The 16089-nt window shown below is 40.9% G+C and overlaps 1 protein-coding gene across 5 annotated transcripts in view; it reads right to left on the bottom strand.

The window, feature by feature from the left end:
* The window catches only part of MASP1 (mannan binding lectin serine peptidase 1), a 65849-nt gene extending 52364 nt beyond the window's left edge, over nucleotides 1-13485 (bottom strand). For 2 of the 5 annotated variants that reach the window (XM_011381847.2, XM_023525902.1), the window contains exons 1-2: nucleotides 12979-13485; nucleotides 7288-7519 (exon numbers count right to left, since the gene is read on the bottom strand). In XM_011381847.2, the coding sequence (XP_011380149.1) occupies nucleotides 7288-7519; nucleotides 12979-12983 (237 nt within the window). In that variant the 5' untranslated portion in view covers nucleotides 12984-13485. Of the gene's footprint in view, nucleotides 1-7287; nucleotides 7531-8690; nucleotides 8767-12978 lie in introns of those variants that run through there. The other 3 variants (XM_023525883.1, XM_023525887.1, XM_011381854.1) reach the window with 3 other exon arrangements.
* Between the last annotated feature and the right edge of the window lie 2604 nt (nucleotides 13486-16089).

Genomic DNA, 16089 nt, shown 5'->3' with positions numbered 1-16089 from the left:
ATCACCTCATAGCCTGTGATGTTTGCACTTCCTGCATAAAAGAAGCCTTTTTTTTTTTTTTTTCTCTTACACTTTTCTGAAGCTCATTTTCACTTCTTGATTCTTCTGAATCAGCTAGAGTTGGTGTTTGGGACTCGGTATGTATGGAATGAAAGAATTCCGCCAGGGAATATAATTAAAATTCATGAGAAACCTTTATCCATTTCTCATTTCGCTTTTCCTTCAGGGGCCAAGGCCTGGCCTGTCCACCCCCACAGAATTAGCAGAACTGCTGCAGTTCGGTGTCAGCCACAGCCACAGCCTGAAGGTCGAGGGCATGTTCTGAGTAAACACAGAGCTCTGCACAAAATTAGGGGCTAGGGGTCAGAAGAGTCAGTTTGGAGCAGGGCCATGGGATGAATTTATCTCTCAATTATATGGCAGGATGCAGACTGACCGATGAGGCCTAGGGCAGTGACCTGAAAGTTGCAGGCTGCCAGGACTGGAAGGGCTTTCAGAAGCCAGCTAGTTCAATTTTCTTGCAGATGGGCAGATGGGGAAACTGAGGACTGGAGTAGAGAGGTAACTTGCCTAACTTCTCAGCAGAAATCAGTGGCTGATTTCTAGACCAGAATACTTTCCTTAATGCTCACTACCAGTAGACATGTGCCTTTTCCTGTTCTGCCCCAGGACTGTGCTTACTGCTGGGAAAAAAACATAGACATGGGCCCTGAACTCATGGAGCTGACAGTCTAGTGGAATGACCTTGAGTTCACCATTAGAACTTGTATACCACGAACAGATAAATTGAGCATTTCCCATCCTTCATAGCTCAGATTCCATTTCCAACTATTGTAAAATATTTTTTTTCTCTCAAAACCAGGGTGACGGAGAGAGTTCTTTAACAAAATCTAGGCAACACAGAGACCCTCAAGTTCTTTCCGTTTTACTAAATTTTACTTAATTACCCTGACAGGCAGTGTTGCTTTAGGAGTAATGCAGAGCCGGGAAACATATCAAGGTCGTTTCCAGGATAAAACTTGTTCTTAGAAAGGCCAATGGAGAGATGACATCACTATGTGGGAGTAAGAAGACCAGGATCGAGATCTGACTTTCTACGGAGACTTAGACAAATCCATTTAAGTTCTTTGTGTTCAGTTTCTTTTCCTGCATTTGATCAGCCCTTTCAAAATACTTTTCCATAAATCGCTTGAAAAAACTGAGCGACATGAGCAAGGTCAAAGATGGCCACGTAGTGGTCGAGTTAGAGTAAATGAGAAAACTGTCCTTCATTGAGCATCCACTGAAACCAGCAGGCACTTTATTACTCACACTGTTGCCATCATTACCTCTACAATAGTATTTATTATGCTAATTCCATATGTGTTGGATGTATATCATTAAAGCATTTATCTCATTCACAAAAAGCCCATGAGGTAGGCATTATTATTACTCCCATTTTACAATAAAAGGTGGAGGCAGGACCTGAACCCAGGCCTGACTGGCTCTAAAGCCTGATCTCTGAACCACTGAGCTTGATTGTCTTTTGTAGTAGTGTTTCCACTTGTAGCCGTCATCTCATTTAAACCTTCCTATAACGTTTGAGGAAAGTATTATATCATTATAAACATTTTTTTTGTGCTCATGACAAAACTGATGCTTAGGGATATTGAGAAGCTTAGGGAATTGCATTATCAAATTCTTATTTACTCTTCAAGACTTATCTCAAACATTAACTATTTCCAAAGCCTTTCCTGAACACCCAGAAATGATCACTCCTCAACTTATATACTGCCTCATATCCCTCGTGTTATTTGCCCAGCTTTAATTTAGTAATTATATACTCATCTCATAACACACTATAAAACCATGAGTTCCTTGAGAGTGGGTACTGTGTTACTCATCTCAGTGGGCCTTGTCTCTGTTGCGGTCTCTCCTTATGGTAATTTTTCAATTGGATTCCTTGACTTCATTTCATAGATGGTGGGGAGACATTGCAAGGTATTGAGAGTTGCACACTCAAAGTAATGTTTTAAGACAATCTCTCTGGACACATGTAGAGGGTTAACTGGAAGGGGAGAGACTGACAGCTGGTAGCATTTAACAGATGCCAAAGAGCTATGCACATTCAATGAGAAAAAGAGAGAGGGAGAATAAAAAGAGAATGAAGGTTTTTATTGTCTCTTTTTCTAATGAAAAGATGTCATGGAGTAAACTTGAATATAGGATGGATAAATCTGCTGTCTCCTTGGTGGTTCTGGTCTAAATACCTCTTTCAGTAACTATAGCTCCTGGGTTCCTTTCTAAGTCCAACTTGACCACTTCATCTGACACTCAATCAATGGAGCTGTAATTTGTTGCATTTCTAAGAAAAAAAGACAGTTTTCCACAATGTTTATGAGATAGAGTAAATTTGACTATAGACAATATTTGCCTTGCATTATACTTACTTACATTAAATTACACTTAAAAATCTAAGCATCCATAAACTAGGATTCCACTGCCACTTAATTTTTTGAAAAGAAGAAAAGACCAATATAAATTTTGATCCCAGTGTGACCCTGGCCAATGAATTGCCCTTCCCGGGGCTTCAGTCATGATCGTGGTGGAGTTGAACCATGATTTCTGAGGTCTTAGATGCATAGAATATTAGGGCTAGGTTGGCCTTAGAGACCTTCTGGTTCATGTCCCTGTATCTGAGAAAGAAGAAAACAGAGTCCCCTTTAGAAGTAGTCACTTGCCCAAGGCTACCTAGTTAGTAGAGAAAGACCACAAGAATCCAAGCCTGCCAACTCTCTGGCCAACGTCTTTGCTCTGCTCCTTGTCTGCAATATTAACCAGCTGTGATTTACATGCCTCATCTGTGCACTGCAAGAATCCACACATTGTAGCCACATTCCAAAGAAGCAGATGCTGCCATTTAGATGTACATGTGCCTCAAAGACCAAGGACTACAAGAAATCAGGCCAGAGAGAGGAATTTTCATAAAATGAGAGCATCCAGACCACAGCCTTGAGTTTCTGTTTTTCTTCAAGCTACTGCTGTGCAGTGTCAGCAGTATGGTCATCATCACTCTGATGGGCCAGGCTGGAAGGGTAGACTGTGGGTTTGGCCTGGGCTAGAAAGGGTTCTTGTGAACTGAAGGGTCCTTTAAATACACTTCTAAGTCTGCCAGGGGGATTTAGTCACAGAATGAAAAAGCCTCAAAAAGGGGGATGTTATCCCACCAAATGGAAATCAGTGATACTTAAAATTGCTTGGAAAAGGACAGCAGTGCCATGATATGTTTACAAGTTTTCTTTAAATGACATGTCACTAAGGCATCCCCAGCAGACTGTAGGCTCTTATTGGAATGCTTATGGCTGTGGAACTTTGAGAAGTGGCTGTTGTACCATATTATTACCGGTTTCTGGCATTATTCTAACTAGGATAATGAGGGTTTGGTAGGGTCATCTGGAAAGTTCTGGCAAGAAAGATTAGGATTAGAATTCTGGAATTTAAGGGACTTCAGGGATCATCTCATCTCACCCCCTCATGGACCAGATGAAAAGACCCCAGAATTTTGAAGAGGGATGTTGCCTTATCCGGGGGTGGCATAGCATTCTCATGCTTTATTCAGATGGAAAGGGAAGCACTTGCCTCTCATTTTTTGCCAGGAAATACACATATTCTAAGGGCAAAGGGTAGGGGGCAATTAGAAAAGGTGAAAGGGTTTCAACTATATGTGGAAGGCTTCTGGGTTTGGGAGTTCAGAGGCCGGACTACTAGTCTTGTCTCTGAATTCCGAGCTTCAGTCTCCTCTTCTGTACAACGTGAAATTAAGTAATAGTTAAGCTGTAGTTCCTGCAAGGTGTGACATTCAGGGTAACTAAGGAGGGCGAGTGAGCAGAGTGAGTTTCAGAGCCACCTTTACCCTGAGCAGCCCCATTTTGGTTTTCTATATCGAGCCTTGATAGAATTTTGATAGAAGAAAATGTTCATTGGGGAGAAAATATTTGAAAAACAATAATAACAGCAACAGTATGGGACTAGATAAGTCTCCAGAGGGCCTTGTAGCCTGACATTCTGCAAGTTTTTGACTCCAGGAGAAGAACTCTGCCGGACACAGATGAGCTCCAGTTGTCAGCTGACCAGCACCCAGCATCCTGCAAAGGGAGGACTGCTCAGGCCTCATGGCTGCTGCAACCTCTGCAGGGAAGCTAATGTCGATGCTGGGATGGCATTCTGGAAGGGAGTCAGCTGGGAAAGCACAAGTGGAGACATATCTCTTGCCCTCCTTGCCCAATATGTTAATTACTTCTTCCAAAGATTTTCGAAAAATGTGTCTGAATCAGAGATACAAGTACTGTAGGGCACTTCAGGTAGGCAGCTCGGTCTCTGCATTGCCTCAAGCAGACTGCTCCTTTGCTATGCCCAGAGGTCATGAGTCTAATTTTGGAGCAGAGAGAGTGCTGTAAGACTTTCTTGTCCACGCCAGATCATATGGGAGTTAATGGCAGATATGGGACTAGAACAGGCATTTCCTGAATCTCAGGCAAGGCCCCAAGACCATGCTGCCCTTTCGAACGGTCTAGTCCATCTCCTTGGGGTTTCAGGGAGGTGTCTTGCCACCCTGGATAGAAAACATGAACCAATTTCCCAAACATTCTTCAACCAGAAAGGCCAAGCTTTGGATAGAAATGTACTCCAGTGTCCTTAATTCAGTGTCAGAATTGATCTTCAGATTCTATTGTGGCCCTTGAAAAATACTTTGTCATTTTTTTCCACTATAAAATGCAGCTGATGTCAGCAACTTAATTTGCCTCGCCAGGAGACTGATCTTTTTTTTTTTTTGGCAGAGTTGGGGGGGGTGTGCAAAGGAATGAGTTAAATCCTCTATTGTGTGATTATCATCTTGATAAAAGAGTCCTAACAAGGTCAAACTTGGCATCTGTCTAAATAAGAGAAAAACTCATGAGAAATAATTGCTCAGTACATTACTCATTGGTTATGAGGCTTCCAATGAAAGCAAGTGTTCTCACTGAGAAAATTTCTAGGTGGTTGACACATTTGAGAGTAGAGAAGAAAGTTGTTAGGAAATTCACATTTAGACTTGTCTAAATCTATGGAAATTTCTCTCATATTAAGCCAATGTTTGGTCATTTCCTTCTGGTTAAATTCACTCTCCAACCCAAATATTCAAGAATGCCATGGTTTTATGACCAGCATTATTAGTTAGGGAAATGAGCTGGGGGATTCTTCTAACCTACCCATAATCCACCTTCTCCTGGAGTTTGGTTCTGGCAGAGGCTAGATTATATCATGAAAGACATAACTGACCTGTTTGTCAGAAATTTCAGTTTAGGATGATGAACACCTAGGGTCTCAGTGAATAGCCTCTGGCTGGGCCTTGTAACTCTGAGAAGTTGGCTCCATCTTTAACGAATTTATAAAGACTTGATGTCAGTCTAGGTTACCAATCCATATCATCCCTTAGAGGAACCAGTTCCATCCCTTTTCATTCTTTATTATCAGTCTTTTATTACCGTTAACCTTTTCTGTCTTGTGCAATGGCTATTTTTCTAAGTTTATTTTTCTTAGTAAGGGACTAGGTCTTTTGTATTCATAAATTCTCATAGTCTCTAACACAAAACAGTCAAAGAAGGGCAGCATCCCATAGAGCAGTGGTTCTCAAAGGGGGAGATTTTGTCCCTCTGGGGACATTGGCAACTTCTGAAATCATTATTTGGTTGTCACAGCGGGAGGGGAAGTGCTATTGGCATCTAGTGAGTAGAAGCCTGGGATGCTGCTAAAAATCCTATAATTATTGAAACAGCTTTCCTCAGCAAAGAATTATCTGGCTCAAAATGTCACTAGTGCCGAAATTGAAAAACTCTGCCATGGAACCTCAATTTGGGAAAGTTTTTAGTCATAGAAACTTTATTGCAAATGAGATATTTAATGCAGATCCAACATAAATAGTAAGCAACACCCAACAATTAAAATGAGTTTATGCAGGTTAGGGGTTCACAGCCCCACTTACCAGGCCTCCCCATCCTCTACTTTTCTTATAAGCCCCTGAAGACTCTCGGGGCTCAGTGGAACACAGCTTATGTAGCCAAAAAGCATAGGATTGAAAGTCACAAGACATGGATGGGGAACCTTGATTCACTACTTACTAGCTATACAATCTTGGATGGGTTGCTTTACCTTCTAGGGTTTGTTTCTTGGCCTGTAAAATGGGATAGTAGTATGTGTCTCATACGATTGTTTAAAAATGGAATGAGATTATAAGTGTACAACTACCTAGTAAATGCACTACTTTGCTATTGATCAAACAACCTGGTTAATACAAGGTTAATTCTTATTGAATTACTGACTGTGGAAAAATGAGACTACAATAATACTAAAAATATGCAAAGTCTACCCCATAGTGGTTTGATGAGAACCTATTCCCAGAAGCCAGAGAAAGTTTAGAAAGTAGGTTCTCATATTTTTTGAACCAGATACAATCTTAATAAACTTGGTCTCTCAGAAAGACTCCAACACTATTTTCTTACTTAAATTAAAAAAAAAAAAAAAAGGAGAGAAATACTTCAACCTTTTCAGCTCCACTTTTAAAGAATAACTTCCCATCTATGGCACTGTTTGTGAGTTCTCTCTAAATTCCAGGGAATACTGTGTTGATATAATAATTTCCTGCTTCTCTTCCATGTTTTTTACATCCATCTCTGATATAATCCCTACTCTTGCCTGTACTCTTTGCTGATACAATCCAAACTCCTTAGCATCACATTCAAAGCCCTTCAGAATCTCTCCCCAATGTAACTTTCCAAGCTCAGCTCCTACTGTCTACTACTCCATACCCTACACTTCCCAAACACTTGATCATTACTTAGGGAACTGAACAATGTTTTCTAATGCCTTAAGTTTGGACATACTTTTGGCTGTATCTCAGTCTGATTAATGCTACTTTGGGGTCTCTGCCCTTTTCTCCTTTTTTTTTAAATTGAAAGTGACCTTGGAGCAGAGGTTAATGGAAATATTAAAGACTTTGAGAACAGAGAGAAAAAGGGGATGTTGTATTTGGCTCAATTACACTTTGCCAGCCTCAGTTTCCCTCACGGTCCTTTCTAGGTTTATATACACAGCCTGTATCTAGCATATCTCCCATACCTTCATTCATTATGTTGTAACCTTGTGTGTCTCTCTTACTGGACTGTCACCCTGGGAGAGTAAGCACAGTATCTAATTCATCTAGGCTTCTCTAACTCTCACAGATTCTCCAGTAGAGATCCTGGCCCAATTAGGAAACCTCAAGAGTCTCACCTTCACATAGTCATATTCACAAAGGTAGGAGGATTCCAAGTTGAAGTGCATGAAGTATAGCTTGATCCGAAATCCCTCTGGGACAGTGATATTCCAAGTCACTTTCGAATCACTTGGGTAGGAGTCTGGATAGCCAGGTGACTGGATCTGACCAAACATATTGTTAAGCTCCACAGTGTGGGCCAAAGCCTTCATCAGGGAGAAGCACAGAGTGTGATAGAGAAGGAGCCACCTGAAACACATAAATGGATCTACTTAACATTCACAGACACACTATAGGTCCTCACTATTTAATTAAATCAGCAGCCAGAAGACCAAGTTCTCAGTATGTCTCTGTCACTAACTTGCTGTTATTACTTTTCCTCTCGGGCCTTGCTTACCCAGTCTGTGATACAGGAAGACATTAACTTACTGATTTCTAAGGTTTCTTCCAGTTGTGCTTTTTTGAAGATGTGATAATAGTATTAAACTTTCCCAGAAAGTCCCACATTTGAGAGTCTGACACATATCATTTTTCTGTTGAAAATGTAAATTTCATAATTAAATAAAAGTTGATGTCATTTCTTCAGCTCAGCTTCATTTAAAAGTTGTAAATGCTTGCTTCAGTTTCTAAAAGGTAATAGTAACATGGTAGTATTGGGGTGAGATTTATACTCAATGATGAGATTTGCCATCTCTTAAACAAATTTAATGAAATCGATCAGATATAAAAATTTTGAATTAAGAAAGGATGAGTAAAATACATTTTTTCCCCTCTTGGTAAGTGTTCTTATAAAAGGACTAAACCCCTACAACTTATTTCCAGCTGTAGGAATCAGAAATAATAGACTGTTTAAAGGGTTGCAGAAGGGACAAGAAAAATTCAATAAAACTCATAGAATATGCCTAAAGTAGCTGATTCAATAAAGAGGCAGAACGTCCAAGGCTGGTCAAAAACCTAATGGTCAATATACACTATGATAGACATCTAATAGACTTCCCCCACTGCAAGACCCAAGGACTTTGAACTCAAATGTCCCAAACCTGGCTCATCAACATCTTCCGTAAGTCCTATTTATTCTGCTTCCTACATTTTAGAAATCCATCTGTTTTTCTCTAGTCAATTAATTTAAATGTTTTTATCTGGCCTATTGTTATTGCATCCTAAGTGATCTCCCTGCCCCCATTATACCATTCAGCAAGCTTCCACCAAAGTTGATTTTCTAAAACAGATGTGATCGTGCTGCTTCCCTGTGCCTGCGGAGTAAAACATCTGCTCCCAGAATGGCTGGTGAGCCCTTTCTGATCTAGTACTGATCTTCCTGTCCATCTCAGTGCCGGCTGTGCTCTGGCATGTCATCCTGGGAGAATGCCATTCCCATCCATACCTCTGCCTCATTACACATTCCCTGCTCATTTCTTACCTACTTGTCTTATTTCTCCTCCACCATCCAGCTCAAAGCTTCCCAGGCTATGCAGTATCCTTCATTCTACAGCTCCCTGTAGTATATGCTTCCGTTAGAGCATATATCACACTATACTGCTTTAGAAGTACAACACATGAAGTTAGATGTATTTGGGTTCGAATCCCATTTCTTCTATTTACTGGTTGTGAAATCTTGAGTAATTAGTCTCTCTAAGCTCCAGTTTCCTCAATATGTAAAATGGGGAGTATAATCTCTAATTATAGGACTCATATGAGCATTCAAGATGATGTATACGAAGGACCTAGTATAAAGGCTGGTATATAATAGATTATGACTGACTGACTCATTGACTGACTGAATGAATGAAAATGGAGCCAGAGTATTATATAGTCCCAAAAGTCAATGCTGGGAAGTTAAACCAGCATCTTCAGATTAATAGTTATAGCTAATCAGGAAGCTGTTTGTCCCCAACCCTCCCTCCCAAGTGAACAAATGCATATATGTGTATATATGGATACACATGAACTTTTGAGTGTGTAAACACAAAAAGGTAACTATATATATAGATTAGCTGTCTCATATAATATTGGTATAAAAGGTAAATAAATAGATAAGTGCAAAAGTTCTAGAAGGATATCACCAGGGTTTTAATAGTGGTTATCACTGAAGTGGGAATATGGGTGTTTTTAATTTTGTTTTTGTGTATATGAAATGTTCAGATTTGTCTAGAAGGACCTATACTATTTTTTCAATAAAAAGAAAAAAATAAAGTAATTTAAATTTTTCCAAGGCTCTTACAAATAGCAACATATGAGATGAAACTAGAGAAACAAAATGTTTTAAACCAATTGGCAGGGTCAATATTTTTTTAAATCAATTTTGGAGGGAGGGCCTCAGAGGCAGAGAGAAAGGAAGGCATAAATCCAAGCTCGCCAGTGAATTTACAGGAAAGCTGAGTTCAGAAACTCTCACTTGCAGGGCCTACGCAGTCCCACTTTCAAGTGAGGAAATGTACCATTGTCAGCAGGGCGGGAAGCTCTGGTTCAATGCTGCCTCAGAAGAGAAGAACTAGGTTCAAGTCCAGGCTTTGACTTCATTTATCTGACCCACTGTGGGGAAGCATATAAGGTTTCAGTTTCTTCATCCATTCAGTGGTGATAACGATGGCTTCCCACAGGGCTGTTTTCAGAGTAAAGGAGGATTAGAAAGTACTTTGTTAACTGTCTGGCCCTAGGCAAACATTAGTTGTGATTACTCCATCATGATGCTTCCCGAAAAGCAGGGAGGGGTTAGGAGTATGCTTTGGCTCCCAAACTGGACTTTCCTGCAATAGCGACATCCAGATTATGCAAGGCTGAAAGGTTAACTTTCTTCATGTCTGCTTTTTCCAGACCACATGGAGGAGACTCTGAGCCTCCTAATGTGGGTCTGTCAAGGGCTGGCTGCTGACAGCCCTAGGAGGCCCAGGACCATGTGTGGTAGGCAACCTGTCAGCGTCAACGTGGGAGGAAGTCCTGTGAAGCTTTCTATTCTGTTTTGTTTGCATCTCAAAACCATCAAACATATGAAACAAATATCTCCTTGCACATAATGGGCTTAAGCATATGCTTGCTTGCTTTAGGGGCTGCAAATCAAAGAATGCAAGTGGCGGCTTTCATTCCCCATCACACTCTCTGAATTTTTTGGCTTCTTATACACCAGGCACCGTCTGTACAATTCCTGACACCTGCTATCTATTCTCCAACTAATCAAAAAAGTTTTGCTACATTTGCTTGAAATGTCAAAAGTATTGTATAAAGCTGGGATTTCATGAGCTCTACTATAGGAGCAGGCTATCAGAAATGCATAAAAATGCCTGCATATATCAATGGTTGTGGAATGAGTAGCACTTTCTATCCTTTCCATTTATTCCCCTCATTTCAACTTACACTACACCCAGACTGTTTTTGAGTAGAAGAGTTGAAAGGGACTATATAGATCCCTTTGGCAACATCCTTATTTGACAGATGATGAAAAGAATACCCCAAGAGATGACATGTCATGCCCAATACCATATGGTGAATTAGCATCAACAGAAGTAGGGAATAACAAAAGCTCACAGAGGAGGCTGGGTCCCTGCCCATATCATGCCCAGGCATCTGGCCAAAGCAATTAATCCTGTGAAAAATAATTCAAAACTCCATGGCTTTATGTGAAAATTAAAAAAAAAAGAGAGAGAGAGAAAAGAAAGAAAGAGAGAAAGATACTCATACGCTTCCCCAAAAGATTCTAGTTTAATTGGTCTGGAGTGAGGTCTAGTCATTGGCAATTTTTAAAGCACTACACATGATTGTAATATGCAGGTAGGATCGAGAGCTGCCAGCATAGAAAGATACACTTGGTTGAGAGTCTGGTGGAATATAGTAGAAAAAATCCTGGACTTGGAGCCCAAAGAACCAGGTTTATGTCTGAGCCTTTTCAAAAAACATCAGTGTATCTTTGGGCAAGTTAACTGCTTTCATCCTCACTTCTCCATCAATCCTTACCTTATCCAAAATCTGAAGACTAGATGAGACAATGCCTATAAAATTGTTTTGCAAATTCTGAACTGCTGTTCTATGTGAGGCAAGACCCTTTAAAGACTTCTAGTGGAGCATTTTCCAATACTTTTGCTATTCAACAGCTGAATTCAATTCAGTTAATATTTATTGAATACCTAATAGGAAACAGACATCATGCTAGGTGCTGTGCATGCAAAGATGAACAAGATGTAGATACTGTACCTTAAGAAACATTCAGTCTTGGAAGAGGAAGTGGACATTTAAACAAGGAAGTATTACAAAGACAAGAAGAGATGTATCCCCTAAGGACAGGCCCCAAATGACAGAGACAACACGAAGGAGAGGATGCTCACTTTGGGGATGCTGGCCAGGGAAGAGAAGGTGATGTTTGAGCCCGCTGGAACAATCAGGTCCCCCAAGTAGAAAATAAGGGGGAGGACTGTTCTGGACTAAGGAATGATAAATGCCAAGATACAGAACTGTTAATCAGCTATGTAGTGTGGTATGGCTGGGGCATTTGGTAAGGTGAGATTCGAATAGTGACAGATCGATCTAATTGTCATTAAGTGTAGATGGTATAACTCTCATCTCTTTTAGGAGGAAAAAAAATGAAGTTAGATGGCAGGTTTAAAATTATAATGGATTTAAAAAAGAACCGAATGATTGAATTAACCTTCAAGATCTGATTATCTCTCTGAATCACAGGTAATCTGAGTTCAAAGAGTTAACAGTCTAAAGCCCCTCATTGACCCCTGACCCAGGAAAGTTGCTAGGCGACTTTGCAGAAGAGAAACAAATAGAATCCCTTTTTCAATTGAGGAGAAATTAATGGGAAAAGAGGCATTTAGGGACTTAGCATATCTGCAGAGTTTTCTCTTTTTCCTTTTTCCTTTTTTTCTTTTTTGGTATTTTTAACAGCATTAACATTTATAAGTAGTAAAAGTAATTATGGTGGTAGGGTTTTGAGACTTGCAGAGGAAAAGTTAACAAGGAATGTCTGGTAAGAAGGATCAAATAACTCTAAGAGTAGGCTGAGGAATAGAAAATATTGAAGAGCATAAAAAAATGTTAGAATTTAAAGTCCTAGTTTCAGAACTCTAAAGTCTCTTTTTTAAAACAAATTGTGGTATCCCTTTAAGAGCCATTTGGTGCAACTGATAGCCTGATTCATGCCACCAGCTGCCTCTGATTTCAGTGAGAAATGCAGAAATTTATAGGGAACTGTAAAACAAGGACAGGTTTTTAGTTTTCTAAATAAAAATTTTAACTGGCCAACTTCTGAAGGTTTAAGAAGCCAGAGCTGAGCTGTGGGAAGCTGGTTTTTTTTCCGGTCAGAACAAATAAACACACAAACACATATCTAACTCACAAAGTATTGGGAGAGATAAACCAATGCTCTTTGCAGAGGAAGAAAACAAAAAATCAGCCTGTGGGCAACAGGAGGAAAGTCGCATTTGCCAGCAGGCAGCACCCTATGCTGGCAGAAGAGAAATGTGAGCCTCAGCAGTATTGGGGCAAGATTTGCACAAAGTCTCTTGAAACAAGTTGCATGTCTCCGGAGTCCCTGGGAAGGCACCCAGACCTCATCTCCCTTCTCAGAGCCCTTAAGGATCGGTGATAACCCCCCTGTACCACCCGCAGGACACACAGGTAAGTCTACCGAAAGACAAGGTCAGACCCTTCATGGCTACTTGACACCTGGTCCCTGCAGGAACACCCGTGCCCACTCCTGCCGTGGCACTTACCTCATTTTCCTGCCTTGGGTGCTCCTGGCTGCCTGGCCTTGGTCCTCCCGGCCTGACTTGTCTGTGAGCTGATCCTTGGTGTGGTGTCAGCGATGCCTTATCTTTGTTCTGAGGTCCCTGTGTGTCTCTGGAATTGGCTGGCATTCTCCATTCAGGTCACGCCTTCCCCTGCCTGCAACAGATCCCCTCTCCCCCTCTCTCCCTCTGCCTTTTCCTCTCTCCTTTCTCTCTCTCCTCTGACTCGCACTTACACACACTCAGAGGAACCTGACAGAACGGAATCTGTCTTCTTCCTTAAGAGATCTGCTCCTCCAGTTCTCTTCTTTATTCTGTGTGGTTGGCTCCAGCCTTTGAGAGAAAATAACCAACGGCTCAAATAGGTATTTGTGTCACTGTGTGTGTGTGTGTGTGTGTGTGTGTGTGTAGAGGGTGGAGGGGGACAAAGTCTAATTTCTCCTCAGTCTCTCTTGCCAGATGGCTATAGTTTTCTGCTCTTTTTCAGGGTACCGGCAAAAGGACACCAATTAAACAGAAACCACCAACCAAGAAGGCAATTCTAACATCTACATTGGGAAAGAAAACAGATCCCAACCCCAAAGCCTCAGTCTGTGGGCAAATACTGCAGGTTCTTCTGTGAGCAGAGCCATTGGCCCGGAATGTGAGGGAGCACCAAGTCTCACTGTTGACTAGTTCTTTTTCCCACTTAAACACAGTACTTGTGCTGTTTATCAACTCAGGGTGTGCAGAGGTCTAATACAGCTAGAGAGGATCCTCCACAGCAAGAAAGACCCACACCCCGGGTTGTAGGAAGACCTGGGCTCAAACACACACCCAGGGTTTGTGGAGGGATCAGTGGCAGATCTGAAAATCACTCCCTCCGCAACATTATAGTATAAAAACTAGATCTTGCTGAGGATTTTTCTGCGTTAGGGATGGTGCTAGGCACAAACATCATCTCAATTACTCCCACAAATTTGTGAGGTCCATACATTAAACTCATTTTACAAATGAGAAAACTGAGGCTCAGAGAGGTTACACGACTTGCCGAGATTACCCGGCTCTTTGTTACTTCTTACTGCTACTACCATTACTAGTTAACATTTATTGAGCAATATGTGTCAGGCACTGTTCTAGTGATGTGTTAATTTCCTCTAATCATATTTATATCTTATATAGGTGAGCAACAATATTGCCCCCATTTATAGGTGAGAAAACTGCCCAGAGAAGTTAAGTAACTTACCCAAGGTCACACAGCTAGAAAGCAATGAGAGAAAACTCTAAGCTCTTACCTATTATACTATACTGCTTCTCGCTGATATATTATAATGCACATGACAGTTCAAGCACACACAATATTCACAGAGAAACTCAATTTGAGGCATTTCGAAAAGAGCGTTAGAGTCAGAACTTAATTGTAAGCTTTCCTTTCTCTACAAGACAGCTGTGCGCTTTGGGACCAATACTTAACATCTTTGACCCTGTTTTCTTATCTGGAAAACAGGGTTGCTATGAAGCTTAAGTTATATTATGCTTGTAGAGTGCTTTTTTGGCTGTCCAGTGGTATATCTGAGAGAGATATACCACTCTAAACAAGGAGGCAAACACTCCCAACTCTGCTTTGGCACATTCTGGGGAAAATTGCCTCGAATCTCGCTGGAATTCTTGCTCCATTATCTCTATTTTAACACTTTCAAGTGTCAGCCTTGCCAAGCCTCACATTATTAAGAGGCTGTGGTTGATAATGTGGGTGAGAGTATATAGGATGAGAGAATATGTTTGTCCTCAGGCACTGTTTCAACAAAATGTTACTTTGGATTTCATGCAGAATAGAAAAAAAAGAAAACTTTTAAAATCCCATTAAGAAGACTTACAGGCTCTTCAGACATCAAATAACTCTCGCAAAAACATTTTAATGATTTAAGTGTAAATGAATCAGAAACACATGGACTACATCTCTCTTGGAATACACAAGGGTTTTAAAACCAAAAGAGAAAGAACTTGGCGCAAAGCACATTGCACTGTGCAGAGGGCCCTGCCCATTAAAGATGGTCCTTCTATTCGTGCTACAGCTGAGCTGGCCCTCCCCTAAGGTACGGCACACACATACAGGGAAACGCAAGTCATTTGTCCTGGACATGGAGGGAAGAGCTTGGGAGGGAAAGCCATCAGTTTTCCTCATAAAGTGTCGTAGAGCAATTGAACCTCCTGGAATAATTTCCTGGCCATGTTTTTTTAAGGCTGCCAATGTTCCATGGGAGACATTTGAAATATGTTCTAAGCCAAAGTTCTGCCAATATACAACAGATCTGATATGTGCTTCCCTGGGATTTAGCCAAGGCTCTGATGGAATCTGCATGAAAACAAAAATTATGTGGCTCAGGAATGATCTGGGTGGGCTTCAGGGCAGTTTCCCATTAGGTTGGACTACATTGGTGACAGTGTCCTGTGCTTTTGCTAAAAGCTTTCTGCGGTGTCATCAATAGATGCGGGGGTGGGAGGAACAGAAGGGAAGTGGTGCGGGAGTAGACTCAATATCAGTAGCTTAACTTGTATGTGACTTTGGGCAGGTCACCTACTTTCTCTGCCAGGGGATGGGGGAGGAGAGGCATCAGTTTGTTCCACTGTGAAATCAAGGGATTGGACTCTGTTGAGATCATACATGTGGGTGTGAGGGCTGTGGGATAATATTGCAGTGGAAGCGGTCAGATGGGTTACTAATGAGCTATAAAGAGGTCAAGGAGTCCAGAGTGGCCCTCTAATCTTGACATTGGATTTATCTGTTGTCACAGTAGCATTCCATTACTCAGGATTCAAACATAGGTATTTGGAAAAATAATTTTTAAGAAGATTTGACTGTTTTTTTTTTTTAAATTTTTACAAAAATGTTTAAAATATACATACAAGGAACTGATAGTATATCATTTAAGATTGTAAAAGTATAGAATGACATGTGGGCTCAGTACCCCCAGGTTATAGTCAGGGGAAGAGATCAGAAAACCACTATAAAGAGTAAGTGCCACAGCATTCCTACCACTAGAAAGAGCTTGGTTTACATGTTCTGTGGAAGTATTTATTATATGCAGCTCCTAAGTCAGGACCTTCTGGAATTCC

This window comes from Pteropus vampyrus, unplaced genomic scaffold (assembly GCF_000151845.1).
Source record: "Pteropus vampyrus isolate Shadow unplaced genomic scaffold, Pvam_2.0 Scaffold14, whole genome shotgun sequence".
Taxonomy (NCBI): domain Eukaryota; kingdom Metazoa; phylum Chordata; class Mammalia; order Chiroptera; family Pteropodidae; genus Pteropus; species Pteropus vampyrus.
The sequence above is the reverse complement of the archived record's forward strand: the minus strand, read 5'-3'. Positions and strand labels throughout refer to the sequence as shown.